At 40.7% G+C, this 17,034-nt stretch overlaps 2 protein-coding genes across 7 annotated transcripts in view; one reads left to right on the top strand and one right to left on the bottom strand.

Moving 5' to 3' along the window:
* The window catches only part of LOC121380415, a 40,886-nt gene extending 24,160 nt beyond the window's left edge, over window positions 1–16,726 (bottom strand). Inside the window, exons 1-5 of one of the 6 annotated variants that reach the window (XM_041509222.1) lie at window positions 13,905–14,026; window positions 10,203–10,332; window positions 3,867–4,104; window positions 3,040–3,402; window positions 1,468–1,615 (exon numbers count right to left, since the gene is read on the bottom strand). In XM_041509222.1, coding sequence (XP_041365156.1) covers window positions 1,468–1,615; window positions 3,040–3,276 — 385 coding nt within the window. In that variant the 5' untranslated portion in view covers window positions 3,277–3,402; window positions 3,867–4,104; window positions 10,203–10,332; window positions 13,905–14,026. Of the gene's footprint in view, window positions 1–1,467; window positions 1,616–3,039; window positions 4,105–10,202; window positions 10,333–13,904; window positions 14,039–16,691 lie in introns of those variants that run through there. The other 5 variants (XM_041509221.1, XM_041509218.1, XM_041509217.1 and 2 more) reach the window with 5 other exon arrangements.
* LOC121380414 overlaps window positions 16,464–17,034 on the top strand; it is a 54,942-nt gene continuing 54,371 nt past the window's right edge. Inside the window, exon 1 of the mRNA XM_041509216.1 lies at window positions 16,464–16,594. The gene's annotated coding sequence lies outside the window, so the exon portion shown is untranslated. The remainder of the gene's footprint in view (window positions 16,595–17,034) is intronic.

A 17,034-nucleotide genomic window follows, 5' to 3' on the forward strand; every position in this document is an offset into this window, starting at 1 on the left:
GACATTTGGACAGAGGAAACCCGCTACATTTTTTTTCTAATGCAGCAAGGGATCTTTTATATGCATTTTCCCACAGACAGTTGTGGTGCACTGGTTGGAACGAGAAAAAGCAATCAGCTGTATGGATCCCCTGAGGTGGTTCGATCCTGCGACAAAAGTACCTCAAGTGAGCACTCAACCGACTGAGCTAACTCCCGCCCCACTTCAGCTGAAATACACCTGGTACGGTATTGAGATTAGTAGGTTAACATGCAGATAATAAATTATGAGATGTTGACGTAACAGAGCCTGGAGTTGTCTCACTCTGGCTGTCTCTTTCTCTCTGCCCCCCCCCCCCCCCCCCCCCCCCCCCCCCCTCCCCCTCCCCTCTCTCTCTCTCTCTCTCTCTCTCTCTCTCTCTCTCTCGCTCTCTCTCTCTCAAAATTAACTAAGATGACTGCTAGGAGTTACTATATCTTATCTCAATTTATCTAAGCTTATTTGTGAATATTTTGTTACAAATTTTATTTGGAAAAGGTGAAGATCACATATCTTGCCTGTCGATATAATATATTATGTCAGTGAAAACATTGGTAATGGTACTCAGCTATTTTCGTTGGTTCTCTGTACACATAAGAGACACTCCCAAATATCCAGATCCCCAATTTTATGTGGTGAAAATAATAATGAATTATGTTGTTTAGGTCGTGGCGTAAAATAGAAGAATACTCATTTTTGTGATTACCAGGTACTTTATCAGAATTAAAAATAGTTTGTTTTAATTCGTATCATATGATAATTAACACAGTGATGATTATATACAGGACATTTGTAATTAGACGTGTTTCTTTTGTTATTCAGTATATCCATAATTTTGGGCAAATATGGTGAACATATATATATATATATTATTTATGCACCATTAGATTCATAGTTTCTTCAAACATGCATATAGGTTTTGGTATAATGGTTTTATGTGCCTTAGAATTAGAGTTTCAATACAAATTCAAGCTAATAATGGCCATTTTGGCATTCAAAATACCGGCCACCAGGGGGAGATATTATTTGTTTTATGTCCTAATTTTAAATGGACCCTACAATGATACAGGATATTATGTGCCAAGTTTCATTGCTATCTGTGCCTTGGTGCATTCCGTTTTTTGTTCAGTATATTCATATTAAAAAGAATTAAATGATTAATATATAACAACAAATAAATAGAAATTATATTGTCATTGGAGCTAATATTTTATAGTTTGCTCTTTTAAATGTGATACAAACAGAGTAAGAAATAGTTAATTGACGGCCATTTTAAATTATGACGTCACCTGGCCAATAGGGGTCACTACCAGGTTGGTCCTATATCAAATTTTACTCTACACATGATGGCCTAACTGCATGCAAAGCGGCATGTTGGTATCACATTTTGCACTATTTTACTACTTAATGTCACAACTCTATTACACTACGTGATGTATGTAAATGTACCTAGGAATACACTGGACAGGTCCTGACTGAGGAATGTCTGGATCTCGTGAGAATTGTAACCCACGGCGAGAAGAGTGGCCGTCATAGCTCCACAACTGGTGCCAGCTATCCGCTTCACCTGAGACCATATCCCCACTTCTTCCAACACCTGCAAATTCAAATCTGTCTTAATATACATGCATCAATGAAATGCTTTAAAAAGGAAACACGCCTTCACCACCCCTCCAAATATGCAAAACTCACTGTTATCCCGACACTTGTATACTGATTATTCATTTCATTTAATTTCAACTTATTTTCGTGCTTGTATCCAATTAAGGTTCAAGCACGCTGTTCTGGGCACACACCTCAGCTATCTGGGTTGTCTGCCCAGGACAGTGGGTTAGTTGTTAGTTGTTAGTGGTTAGTTGTTAGTTGTTAGTGTATAGTGAGAGAGAAGAGGGTGTAGTGGTCTTAAACCTACTCATCGAGTCGTTAAAACTCGTTCTGGGTGGGAGCCGGTACCGGGCTGCGAACACAGTACCTACCAGCCTTATGTCCGATGGCTGAACTACGACACCACCGAGGTCGGTACTGATTATTCAATATTCCTAATGTCATATACGTCGATTTCATTTTAAAATTTGATTATGAACCTAATTTCAACCCGTGAAAATTAATACTAACATACAATTGAGTGAAACATGAGTCTGTGACTTTGAAATGGTGAAATAACCTAAAAAACAAGAAAGACTAAAACTCGACTCCATAACTGTTACTTAAAACATATCAGAAATGTATTTTGTGATATTAAAAACACCGGGATGACCAAAAACACTTCGAATGTATGGAAATGGATAATCTAAACAACACAATTTAAGTAAAGTATGACTTCAGTTATCAAAAACTGCTCTAATGTTCGAAAATATGCCTTAGTGTTTAAAATGAGAAACTAGGATATGTCCATTTAAGATACACTATTCTGGGTACACGTCTCAGCTATCTGGATTGCTACAGGGTAACAGGTACTGTTATAGAAACTGTCATAGAAACATGCCATTATAATGCTTCCGACTATCAGAGGCTGCGAATTCAATATATATTTGGCATTCCTAATTTGTTTAGTAAATTAAGAATAATTTTACTTGCTAATGCATATTGATCCCTGTCGGTGGGCCGATTGGGCTATTTCTCGTTCCAGTCAATGCACAAAGACGGGTATATCAAAAGCCGTGGTATGTGTTATTATATCCGTGGGATGGTTCATATAAAAGATTCCTTGCTACTAATGGAACAAATGTAGCGGGTTTCCCCTGATGACTATGCGTCAGAATTACCAAATATTCGACATCCAATAGCCGATGATTAATATATCAATGTGTTGTAAACAAAACAAACTTTAACTTTATTTAGGGATAAAATCAAGCTTGAGCTGACAAAAACATTAGATATACCAAACATCTATATTTTAGATACTCAATAACTTTAGTTTAAAATGTACTGAGTAGACATTTAACAGCCGTAGTTTAAAATGTATACAAATATTCCTTTCTTTTCCATTCAGCTTCCTCAAATATCCAGCATCACACTTACCCTTATTGCTCCACAGTACGCCAAGCCCTTGTTTCCCCCTCCTTCCAGCACGATATTCTCAAAGGAGAATTCATACTGCTGAGGTTTAACCTTCTCCGCTTGTCGATCCAATTCCGTGAGATTCACGTCGGCATGCACAGGATCAAAAGCTGCATCTAAATATTTAGCTCTTGAGCAACATATCTGTTCATAGGGGCAAGGTTCCTTCTGAAACACACGTCTGTGACAGTTACCCATTATTTAGGAGATATTAGCGCTAACAAAGGCTGTGTAGAAGTATCCTTTGGTTTCAATCTTGTACAGAGGAGTCGCTTTGAATGTGAAGGTTTTTTTTGTGTAGTTTATAACTGTACACCATCATCTCTTTGCATGAAAAGAAGACTAAAATCAGAATTTTATTATTGCGAGCAGTTATGTAATCAGGACAGACGCGTGATCCAGTGATATCAATACCAAAACATTACTAATAAAGTTAATGGACCAAAGGAAGTTGTAAACTCTCTTATGAATGTATATGACTCTCTGTAGAGGTCAGAACAGTTTAAAAGAATATATCAGAAGCTAAATAAGTTTCTCTGTCATAAGTCCAACCACTTTGGGAGTAAGAATACCCCAGCATCTGTGATAACAGTACCTAAGTGCTGATCGAAACTCAGGAAGCTAATCTATCAGACTAAAGGTTATTATAGGAATCCCAACGTAAATTAGCATCAGTTCTGACGAACGGAACGTTATATATATTCTACGCGAATTAAACGTTGCAACAAAATTGATGTGCGTTTCAACAATCAATCGGTAAACAGTAAGAAAGCCGCAACAAACCTTACCAACAAAACATTCAACCACACATACGGATGGTATCCTTGAATTTAGTTTTCGCCACAAGAAGTCACAATTATCTTGTTCATCTCCACATGAACACACTGTTGGCTGTTTATAAAGGAACACTATGTAAATCTCCAAGTCTGCATCATGAAATCACGGGAGAGCTGGCCAAAGCACTATCATTGTTCTCTCATTGTACACGGGGGTGTATGTACAGCTCCTACCCACTGAGGTTAACGCCTGAATAACAGAAAAAATTGTCACTTGAGCTGCTTTAGCGGGTCAATGATTTTGTGTTTGAATTAAATCGCTAGAAATAGTACAAGTTGTGGGAAGTAACTTAAACTGCTCGGACCAGCACAAGGTTTTTGGCTTTTGATAATGACCTCAACTAAACCGGAAAGATATTATTGGCATGCTTGTTACTGAAGATATAATAAAGCTATATATGGAGCGGGTAGGTGCCGGAGCGGGGGCGTTGGCGGAGGTGACGACGGGGGCGAGGGCGGGGGCAAGGAGGCCGAACCTTTAAATCAAGGTTAAACGGATGTTATCCAATACAGCTGTCAGTACGCTGTACAGGTTTGGTACAACACAACTCAATGGCTAGAAGAGAGAGAGAGAGAGAGAGAGAGAGAGAGAGAGAGAGAGAGAGAGAGAGAGAGAGAGAGAGAGAGAGAGAGAGAGAGAGAGAGAGAGAGAGAGAGAGAGAGTGAGTGAGTGAGTGAGAGAGAAACAGACAGAGATAGACAGCGTTGGTGCGTATGGATTTATTTCATTAATGGCATAATAACTTCCTGTATCGTGACTTAAACTAAAACAAACCCCTAAAATTCATAATTTAATTTAATGCCCACCACACAGCTTTTCATAACATGACTTCCCAATTATGAATATGGACATGGATGCTATGACAGTGTTCTTTAGTAATTTTAATACATTTTTCTAGATAAAAAGATATTCAGGGGGAACCAGGATTTCGTAATGGGGGTTGGGGGGGATAACACAATTGTAAAGGTCCTAGTGCCAGTTTTCTGAAGGCAACTCAGCCAAACTTTCAATGGGAATAGGATATCAAGAGAGGGTCGGGGACAAGCTCCCCGGAAATGTTTTAAATAAAGATGCTCTGAGACGTATTTTCAGAGCAATTTAGTGCTCTATATTATGAAAAAGGCACTTCAAATGGGCGCCACGGAGTCACGGGGGCCACGGGCACCATTTGACCCCCGCCAATGGACTTTAAGTCTCAATTCCACAGTTTTATTTTCATTGTCCACACTTGTATTATATACTGTGTCTCACAATTCCATAAGGAATGGCTTATGTACTTTTAAGTTTGTTTTATTTTCATATATGTGATGTACATAAGATGAGACGTTAATAGACTCTCTCTCTCTCTCTCTCTCTCTCTCTCTCTCTCTCTCTCTCTCTCTCTCTCTCTCTCTCTCTCTCTCTCTCTCTCTCTCTCTCTCTCTGTATATGTGTCTGTCTGTCTGTCTATCGGTATGTCTGTCTCTGTGTGTCTGTCTGTCTATCTGTCTGTCTCTGTGCCTGTGTGTCTGTCTGTCTATTTAGACATGTCCCTTTACTGAATAGTGTGATTTTCTGTTGTATCCAAACTATAATTATAGACTACAAATATAGTCTAGTCTTTTGTATTTACAAAACTTGTTCTACAGGATTTAGGTATTTTGACACCTTCTGTAACCCAGCTTTTTAAATTCTTTTCTTTTTCAACTTTGACCTGCATTTGTTTCTTTCATATGTGTGCTCTACATGTGCATATTAAAATATGACACGTAGCATAAGAGAGAGAGAGAGAGAGAGAGAGAGAGAGAGAGAGAGAGAGAGAGAGAGAGAGAGAGAGAGAGAGAGAGAGAGACACACACACACACACACACACACACACACACACACACACACACACACACACACACACACACACACACACAGACACACACACACACACACACACACACACACACACACACACACACACACACACACAGACAACACACACAACACACACACACACACACACACACACACACACACACACACACACACATAATGCTCCTGTGACTTTTTATAAAGTTTTTTGGTTTAATGACACCACTAGAGCACACATATTAATAATCGGCTATTGGATGTCAAATGTTTGATAACTTTGACATTCAGTATTAGAAAGGAAACCCGCTACATTTTCAATTAGTAGCAAGTGATCTTTTATATGCACCATCCTACATACAAGATAATACATACATTTGTGCCATGGCCTTTGATATATCAGTCTTGGTACAGGAACGGGGAACGGGGAATATATTTACGTGCCCCTATCCAAAAGGTTCAGGCACGCCCATCCCAGGTTTAGCCCCTGACATCTCCACATTGGATTTAATTGGCTTAATAAAACAAATAGTTCATTAAAATCTGTTTACGGGCATATTGCTACACAATCAACTTGATACACGAGACCCCATCGTTCAGAAACACTATGTTCAAGTTAGCGGGAAAAAACTATTTTTCAATTCGACCACATTTTATTTCGAATTTGTAGTACAATTCTGAAAATGTAGGAATGCATACTTCGCCATGTCTGTTCAAGTCATCTAATGTGGTTGCACGTCTCTTGTAACTCGGTTCTAGAGCACACAAGTGAGAAGAGTTCACCAGTAAGCGAAGAAAGCGGGGAAGTGGGTGTGTGGGTCAGTGTGTGGGTGGGGGAGGAGGGGGTGGGGTAGAGAGCCACTGATCCCCAGCTCCAAAGATAATACATTGTTCTCTTCACCCTGTTGGAATGGAAGCCATATAATACATTACTAGCCCTTCCAGTTGCCGGAATTTCCGACGCCTATTGAGCTTGTTCATAGAATACAGACAAACCACAATTCCCAGTTTCCCATCCCAGTCAGTGCTTAATGAGTTATACTTATATTAAAGGAATTAAATGATTCAATTATAGTTTAAAAAAAATGTATAGACAAGACAAGGATTGTATTTCATAAAAGCACAATTGTTTGATGTTTAACATAATATAATGGTTATGGCGACAGAACGTTTAAAAACAGCAATGCTAGTATGTTCTAAATAGGGTAGTTTAAAAAGAATGATATTTTCAAAGGTAAACGAATATGTCCCTCTCTCTTCACTTCCCGCGTTTTCGCGCCTACGCAGAAATTATATTGTCACAGTGCCACAACTTCAACGTTATAATAACAATACATTGTATATACTATTTTAATTATTGCTTGCTTAACTTTGTTTTAATTAAGGATTGTTTGTTATTTCTTTTACGTTCATCGGGGCATGAAAAAAACAAAAAAACAATTCTCTATACACAATAACGCCTAATAAGACAACTTGCCCATATAAAATGACGTCATCAAATGGGATGACGTTACGTTGTAATGCATGTTACGAAAATTTAATTATTGACTCGTAACACATAGACACAATAGAAATAAATGCGTGATATTATTAATGCGAATGATACGGAATAAAAGGTTTCATATTAATATTATGATCGCATTAATTTTACCGTAGGACTACATCATAAATGAGTTAATTGGTTACCTGACAGCCGCCATCTATTTTTAAATTTCTTTACAATTTATTTTCGTGCTTATATCCAATTAAGGTTCAAGCACGCTGTCCTGGACACACACATACCTCAGCTATCTGGGCTGTCTGATGCGCGGTCAGTTTGGGATCGATCCTCGTCGGTGGGCCCATTGGACTATTCCAGTGCACCACGACTGGTATATCAAAGCCCGCGGTATGTGCTATCCTATCTGCTGGACAGTGTATATTAAAGATCCCTTGCTACTACTGGAAAAACAATGTAGCCGGTTTCCTCTCTAAGACAATATATGTCACAATTACGAAATGTTTGACATCCAATAGCCGATGATTGTAAATCAATATACTCTAGTGGTGTCGTTAAACAAAACAAACTTTAACTTATTTGTGGTAATTATGAAATTTGGTCTAGACTCCTATAGGAATCCACCCTCGTGATGCACACACACAAAATACTCCTGTGGCTTTTTATAAAGTTTGTTTTGTTTAATAACACCATTAGAGCACATATACTCTTCACAAGAAGAAACGCAAAACCACATTGTCGTAACATTTGGAGAATTGATTTAATTATTGAATGGTGAGTCCGATAATTACCAAATGTTGCAGGATTGTTCACAATTCACTCTAGTCCATTGTGAGTAAGTGATAGGACACACCACCAAGGTCAAGGTCATCTGGAGTCAATACCGGGTGTGGCCTCCGCGTGTGTTGACAACTGCCTGGCACCGCCTGCCCATTGAAGCAACCAGAGTACGGATGACGTCCCGGGGGATGGTGGCCCACTCGGCCTGCAAGGCTGCTGCCAGCTCGGGCAGGGTCTGGGGCTGTGGTTGTCGCTGTCGGAGGCGTCGGTCCAACTCGTCCCATATATGCTCAATTGGGTTCAAATCCGGTGATATCGATGGCCAAGGAAGGACATTAATGTTGTTGTTCTGTAGGAAAGCCGTTGTGAGACGTGCTGTGTGAGGCCTGGCGTTGTCATGTTGGAACACTGCGTTGGCGTTGGCCATAACTGGAACGATGTGTGGCCGGAGGATCTGGTCAATGTAGCCCTGTGCATTCAGGTTGCCCTGCACGAGGACCAGGTCAGTTCTGCCAGTGTGTGAGATAGCTGCCCACACCATGATACTACCCCCGCCGAATCTGTCCACTTCCTGCACGCAGTTTGCCGCATAACGTTCACCACGACGCCTATACACACGACATCTTCCATCATGACGTCGGAGCAGAAATCGGGACTCGTCACTGAACCACACCTGTCTCCATCGCAGTTGAGGCCATTGTCGATGAATCTGGCACCACTGCAGTCGGAGTCGACGGTGTTGTGGTGTTAAGATGACACCTCGAACTGGACGGCTGGCACGTAGGCGGTTCCGTACGGTCTGGTCGGATATCCTGCGCAAACCTGGTATTGCTGCGGCTGTGGAGGTGGCAGTAGTCAATCGTTCCCGAAGGTGGCGTACCCGGATGTAGCGGTCCTGCCCGGGGGTAGTGACCCGTGGTCGACCGGATCTAGGGAGGTCACGTGTTGATCCATGTTGCTGGTAACGGTCCCACAGTCTGGAGATGGTGCTTGGGGACACATGGAATGCCCTGGCAACGGCCGTTCTGGATTCGCCTGCGTCTAGTCGGCCGATGGCATTGTTTCTCTGCGGTTCACTGAGACGTGGCATGCCCTGGATTGTCAACTGTCGGCCAGATACAGAGGCCAGGCAAGCGAACACCCTGCACTTTTATACTGTCGGTGTTCATGTTGCACATGCAGACAACGCACGTACAGTGGTGACATGGTTTGCACGTGGCTGCGTTTTTGCGAATATTCACATTTTGGAACTTTATTGTACAGTAGCTGCGTTTTATCGAATGTAACCGTGGGAATGTGTTTGGGACATGCAATGATCTTATATTCACAAAGCATGAACCGGTAGGAAACATAACTTCGGAGTTATAACCCATTTGTACCCTTTTGCGTTTCTTTTTTTAAAGAGTATATATTAATAATCGACTTTTGGATGTCAAATATTTGATAACTTTGACATTCAGTATTAGAGAGGAAACCCGCTACATTTTCAATTAGTAGCAAGTGATCTTTTATATGCACCATCCTACAGACAAGATAGTACATACCATGGCCTTTGATATACCAATCATGATACGGAAACGGGAAATCTATTTACGTCCCCTTATCCAAAAGGTTCAGGCACGCCCATCCCAGGTTTAGCCCCTGACATCGCCAATGACCAACCCTGGGACGGGAGCCCCAGTCATGGGCAACGGGCAACTCTATTAACGTGCCCCTATCCACGAAGGTTCAGGCACGCCCACTACGGATTTAGCCTCTGACTTCGCCAGTGACCAACTCCGGAGCAGGAGGGGGGGATTGAGTTTGAGGTGGGCTGAATTTGGAAAAAAGCCATTTAGTGAAGTCCAGCGCGAGCGCGGACCGACTAGCAGACACCAAGCAGACCTCAAGTAACACCGAGTGGGAGCCGTGTTCTGATTGGCTGAATTTCGATTCCTCGGTAAAACTTGTCAAGTACCTGAGTCTACATGTGATAACTGCGTCCAAACCTGTCTGGACAACAAAGTTAAATCGAAAAGTAGTTTTGACTGCTCGACCGAAAAGGTTTTAAGGTGATTTGAGCAATTTAGACGGACTGCCGAAAATAAAAGGTTACCGACTGTTTACAAAAAAATAAACAAAGTTTTTTGAGATGACGGCATAAAAATTAAAGTCTAGTAAAGTCCATACTCACGGAGGAAAAGGAGGTTGGTAGGAGGTTGGTGTCATGGTGCACTGGCTGGAACGAGGCGATGCTTTTTATATGCGCTGTTCCACATGAACAAAAGCGCATCCCATGACCTGTAATGCGTCTGAAAAATATCCTGCTCTACTTGTTAGTGAGAGGTGAGAACAATGGACAAAAGCTTCTTGCATATTAGTGGGGGAGTCAGAAAACAAACATTAGCAACACAACCACTTATGGACCCCCGTGAGTAGGCGGTGTGGCGAATTTGCAAAAAAATAGGCAAGATGTCCACATTGGATTTCATTGGCTTAATAACACAAATGGTTCATTAAAAACTGTTTGCGAGCACATTGCTACACAATCAACTTTGATACACCAGACCCCATCCTTCAGAAACATTATGTTCAAGTTAGCGGAGAAAAACACTATTTTTTCATTTAGACCACATCATATTTCAAGTTTGTAGGACAATTCTGAAAATGTAGGAATGCATACTTCAAGGGGTCTATATCCTGAAAGGGGATGAGAGAGAGAAAGAGAGAGAGAGAGAGAGAGAGAGAGAGAGAGAGAGAGAGAGAGAGAGAGAGAGAGAGAGAGAGAGAGAGAGAGAGAGAGAGAGAGAGAGAGAGAGAGAGAGAAGACACACACACATATATCTATAATTAATTATTGGATATCTATAATTAATTATTCTATCCAAGGGAAATAACTGAGGTCGCCATGTCTGTTCGAGTCACCTAATGTGGTTGCACGTCTCTTGTAACTCGGTTCTAGAGCACACGAGTGAGGAGAGTTCATCAGTAAGCGTAGGAAGCGGGGAAGTGGGTGTGTGGTGAAGTGGGTGTGGGTGATGGAGGAAGGGGGGGGGGGGAGGATAATACATTGCCCTCTCCACCCTGTTGTAATGCGATATAATACATTACTACCAATATCCAGTTTGTTCATAGAATACAGACAAACGACAGTTTCCAGTTTCCCATCCCAGCCAGTGCTTGACGAGTTATACTTATATTAAAGGAATGAATTAATTCAATTATAATTTAAAAAAAGACAAGGATTGTATTTTTTAACGACATATCATTACATTTTTTAAAAGCTCAACTGTTTGGTGTTTAACATAATATAATGGCTATGGCGACAGAACGTTTCAAAACAGCAATACTATTATGTTCTAAATAAGCGTAGTTTAAAAGAATGATGTTTTCAAAGATAAACAAATATGTCACTCTCTTCACTTCCCACGTTTTCGCGCCTCGGTGGCATCGTGGTTAGGCCATCGGTCTACAGGCTGGTAGGTACTGGGTTCGGATCCCAGTCGAGGCATGGGATTTTTAAGCCAGATACCGACTCCAAACCCTGAGAGTGCTCCGCAAGGCTCTATGGGTAGGTGTAAACCACTTGCACCGACCAGTGATCCATAACTGGTTCAACAAAGGCCATAACTGGTTCAACAAAGGCCATGGTTTGTACTATCCTGCCTGTGGGAAGCGCAAATAAAAGATCCCTTGCTGCTAATCGGAAAGAGTAGCTCATGTAGTGGCGACAGCGGGTTTCCTCTCAAAATCTGTATGGTCCTTAACCATTTGTTTGACGCCATATAACCGTAAATAAAATGTGTTGAGTGCGTCGTTAAATAAAACATTTCTTTTCATTAAATGGGATGATGTTACGTTGTAATGAATGTATCGAAAATTTAATTATTGACCCGTAACACATAGACAAAACATAGAAATAAATGCGTGATATTATTAATGCGAATGATACGGAATAACATGTTTCCTATTAATATTATGATCGCATTAATTTCAGAATCGAGAGTATTTATTTTTACCTGTTCCGTAGGCCTACATTATAATTGAGTTAATTGGTTACCCGACAGCCGCCATCTATTTTTAAATTTCATTATAATTTAATTTCGTGCTTATATCCAATTCAAGTTCAAGCAGGCTGTCCTGGGCACACACATACCTCAGCTATCTGGGCTGTCTGTACAGGACAGTGAGTTAGTTGTTAGTGGTTAGTGAGAGAGAAGAGGGTGTAGTGGTTTTACACCTACCCATTGAGTCGTTAAAACTCGCTCTGGATGGAAGCCGGTACCGGGCTGCGAACCATGTACCTACCAGCCTTATGTCCGATGGCTTAACCAAAACACCACCGAGGCCGGTTTTTATTCATTGACATGGTCGCTATTTCATAAACGATCTGCCAATCGGACCAATTAGTATCTATGCCAATGCAATATTTTCCCAAGCAACCAAAGACACAGTGTTCCGTACTTTACTCGTGTCACACCTCAATTAATTTACCACCAGTTCGTTTAGACTATATGATTGTATTTCGCAAGTACTTGTGACCATGTCTTGAATTCAAGACACTGATATTAGTGTTCTCTGTATTTCTTACACACCCGATGGTGAGAACACCATGCGTTTTTGTCGATAACACATGGTTGTTTACACACGTACGTGTGTTAACAATTTCAAGACATACGACTGGCTGCTCCTAGTTGATGACCAGGGCCCCGTTCCACGAAGCGATCTTAGCCCTAAGATTACCTTAAACGCATAGCTACCCTATTTTCTTAAGTTGATCTTAGAATTAAGATCGCTTCGTGGAACGAGGCTCTGGTCACCAATGCCATACGTCCAATAAAAACCCCCAGCACGGTGGAAGTCGATTACACTGTGACGTATAGTTAAACTGGCAACCATGTGTCTGTGACGCGTAAGTCAGCTACAAGTGCAACCGCTGTAAATAACATTTAGTCGAAAAAGATGTTAAAATTTACTTAAAACCTGTTTTTTGTTTAGGATATATATGAAATAGAATAATACATTCGTGTTTATCTCACAACTCGTTGTTTAAAAACGTATCAAACTCGTTTTTGCTCGTTAGATACATCTTAAAAACAACTCGCAAACATGAGACACCAAGTAAACACTGACATTGCATCAATATTAAATTCAATGATTTGTTTGACACCAAATAGTAGAGGTGTATTATTTGTAGGCGATATTTGTGGTTTCCCGGTCCATTGCATTACAACAGTCCCGATAAGAGATATCACGGTGCATTTTTTGAGAACCGGTTTTCACGGTACTCTCGGGGTTTTCTGTCACTCCGATTGAAAATAGTGGTCAAAATGCTGAAGCCCCTCTAAACACCGGATCCTGTCTAAATCGGATAAATATTAGACCTGCGGCGTGATCCGGTTTAGCAGATCACAACCAAATCATTAAATAAGTATTCAGTAATTACGCTGAATTGGTTTTGTGCCTAGAGTTACAGTGGATGTAGCACAATATGAATAACAGCAAGATTTGCCAAAGTTCGAAGTGAACATTTAATAGAGCAGTTAATGCTACCAGTTCTGTCATTGCATAGCGATAAATGTGACAACACATACCACAACCTTTGATATACCAGTCGTTGGGCATTGGTTGGAACGGGGACCGTATTTCATTAAAATAAAAAAAATAAAATAACGTACGATAAATAAAATTACCGATTACTGTCTTGAGATGTTGGGTTTATCCTACTAAGATCGAATGACGAATGCTTTCGACAGACCTCACTGTATTCACTATTCTAACCCTCCCAGGATAAAGCCGATATCAACCTGGAACTTTTGCTGTGCGTACATGACGCGTTATCTGCCACCAAGCGTGAACATAGTTATAACACTTAGATAGATTTAGTAAAACTTACTTCGTACTATTCACCAGTGTAGCTCTGTGTCTGCTTTAAAAAGCGTCCCAACTCAACAATACACCAACTGGATAACAGAGTAATAATTTATTAAAAGAACATATCTTTCATACAACCAATGGTAATATTACACAACACATTGCGGAATATAATTATATTGCAATACGTATTCCAATACGCATGTGCATGTCGCAATATATCGCATTACTAAAAATAATGACAATGTTTTGCGGTGTCGATAAATATTAATTCATTAATTCATGAATAATTAATTAATTAATTAATTCAGTATTCAGTGGATTCTAATGGAAATGACAGACACCGTAAATATGTATGAAACTGTATGATAATGAACTATGGAGCTGACATCACATTCACCTGGTTGTCATACCTAATTTATTCAAGGGCGGGATGTAGTCTAATGATACAGTGCTCACCCGATGGGAGGTCTGTCTAGGATCGATCCCCGTTGGTGGGCTCATTGGCCTACTTCTCATTCTAGCCAGAGCACCACGACTGGTATATCAAAGGCCGTGGTATGTGCTATCCTGTTTGTGGGATGGTGCATATAAAAGATCTCTTGCAACTAATGAAAAAAACAATGCAGCGGGTTTCCTCTCTAAGACTGTGTCAAAAAGACCATACGTTTGACACCCAATAGCCGATGATTAATGAATCAATGTACTCTAGTGGTGTCGTTGAACCACCCACCCCACCCCCAAAAACCCAACAACCAAAAACACCTAATTTATTCATGCCATCTCGGTAAAGACCTAGTAGCTACAAAACATGTAAACATTGTCAATGCCTGGTATAACACCTGTCAGCAGGGACAACTGTTTCCAGGCACCGTTTTTGCTTATCATATCATATATGTGGTGCTTAATTAGTCAGACGCGTGTGCAGGAATGTATGAAGGTGATGGGTCTAGACTGGCAAGCGATGTTTCTAGGGGAGGGGGAGGGAGGTATCGAGCTATAATCACCGGAAAATATATGTAAAAAAAAAATTCGCGTGAGCGCTGGTAAGGTGTGTGTGTGTGTGTGTGTGTGTGTGTGTGTGTGTGTGTTCGTCTTCCGAATTCTCCGCCCTGTTTAAACATGACACAATACAAAGAAATAAAGATACGCGGTATAAATATTAAAAGCTTTTTTTTCATTTTTTTTTTTCAGTTTGTTTTTGTTAATATATCTATTAATTAACCATCGGTTTTTGGAGGTCAAACATTTTATAATTATGATGCATAGTCTTCTGCCAACAAATATTTATTTAATTTTCTTCTTTAAAGCCTGCCGATGGCCCATAGGTATATTTCTCGTTCAAGCCAGTGCACCATGACTGGTATATCAAAGGCCGTGGTATGTGCTATCCTGTCTGTGAGGTGGTTGCAAACAAAAGATCCCTTGCTACCAGTAAAAACATGTAGCGGGTTTCCTCTGTAAGACTATTTCAAAATTACCAAATGTTTGACATCCAGTAGCCGATGATTAAATAAGTCAGTATGCTCTAGTGGTGTCGTCAATCAAAACTTTACTTTACTTTCCCACAGCACATACCACAGCTTTTGCTACACCACTGTACACTGTCTCTCTCTCTCTCTCTCTCTCTCTCTCTCTCTCTCTCTCTCTCTCTCTCTCTCTCTCTGTGTAGGCACAATCTCTAGTGAGGTGGCCAGTCTCGTGTGTGTGTGGGGGGGGGGAGGGGGGAGTGTGTGGGGGTGCATAAGCCACATTTTAATCTAATATTTATATGAAGTAGGACAGGGGGTTAGATCGTACAACCCAAACACTAGATCTCGCCTTCATTAATAGTGAGGGGGCGGGATTTAGCTCAGTCGGTTGAGTGTTCGCCTGAGGTGCTTGCGTCGCAGAATCGAACCACCTTAGTGGATCCATTAAACTGACTGTTTTTTCCTCGTTCCAACCAGTGCACCACAACTAGTCAAAGGCCGTGGTATGGGCTTTACTGTCTTTGATAAAGTGCATATGAAAGATTCCTTTCTGCAGTAGGCAAAATGTAGCGGGTTTCCTCTGATGACCACAACTCAGAATTACCAAATGTGTGACATCCAATACTGCAATAGCCGATGAGTAATTAATCAATGTGCTCCAGCGGTGTCGTTAAACAAAACAAACTTTTTCATTAACAGAGAGTATGAATGAATGAATGAATGAATGAATGTTTAACGACACCCAGCACGAAAAATACATCGGCTATTGGGTGTCAAACTATGGCAATACAAACAGATAAGGTGATGATCAACATCAATATAAAAATTCAAGATTTAAACAAAAACACAGTGTAAAGAACCGTGCAGAAACACAAATATCACAGATAGATACTGACTTTTACTCCAAATTTATTTGTGCTGTATTGGCCATTCTCAAAGAGAATGTTACACCCATGCACCACGGTAAGGTAACAGCAGGCGCAGGGGTTATTAACACAGAGAGAGAGAGAAACACTAACAAAACCAGCGCACGATGTTGTACTCTAGTCGACTGATAACGCACGGTAATAAAGTTCTTTTTTTTTTTTTTAAATATCAAGAACAGATAAAATAGGAGCGTCGCACAAACACACCGCGATTCACTACCGGTTTATTCTTGTGTGCCTGTTATTCAGGACGGGGCACATACATGTATAGGCCTACTAGTATTTCTACAACGAGCGACGAATCTACAAAGCAGGTAAGATGTTCAGATAACAGTACATAGTTTTTTAACGCAGCAGGTAGTTCCCAAATGTTGGCCATTATACAGAAAACCGCACGATTTGTTTACTTACCGCTCGCTGTAGACCGAGTAACGCACGTCTCTGCTGACGGTAATTCTGACGAGGCAGCAATACAACCAATGAGTAATTATAATTTAGTATTTAATAAGTTTATTTTTATATATGCCTGCCCCCCAAAGTTCTAAATATATCCCGACAGGCCAGTGTACACCCGTTGGTTTGATGACTTTAGCTTATTTATATTAGACAGGTCACACGAGTATGTTCATCGGTACGTTTTTGTGTGAGAGCGGTGTACTTGCCAACCTACCTTGAAAGCGAAAGAAAGAAATGTTTTATACACTCAACACATTTTATTTACGGTTATATGGCGTCAGACATATGGTTAAGGACC

This window comes from Gigantopelta aegis, chromosome 9 (assembly GCF_016097555.1).
Source record: "Gigantopelta aegis isolate Gae_Host chromosome 9, Gae_host_genome, whole genome shotgun sequence".
NCBI lineage: Eukaryota > Metazoa > Mollusca > Gastropoda > Neomphalida > Peltospiridae > Gigantopelta > Gigantopelta aegis.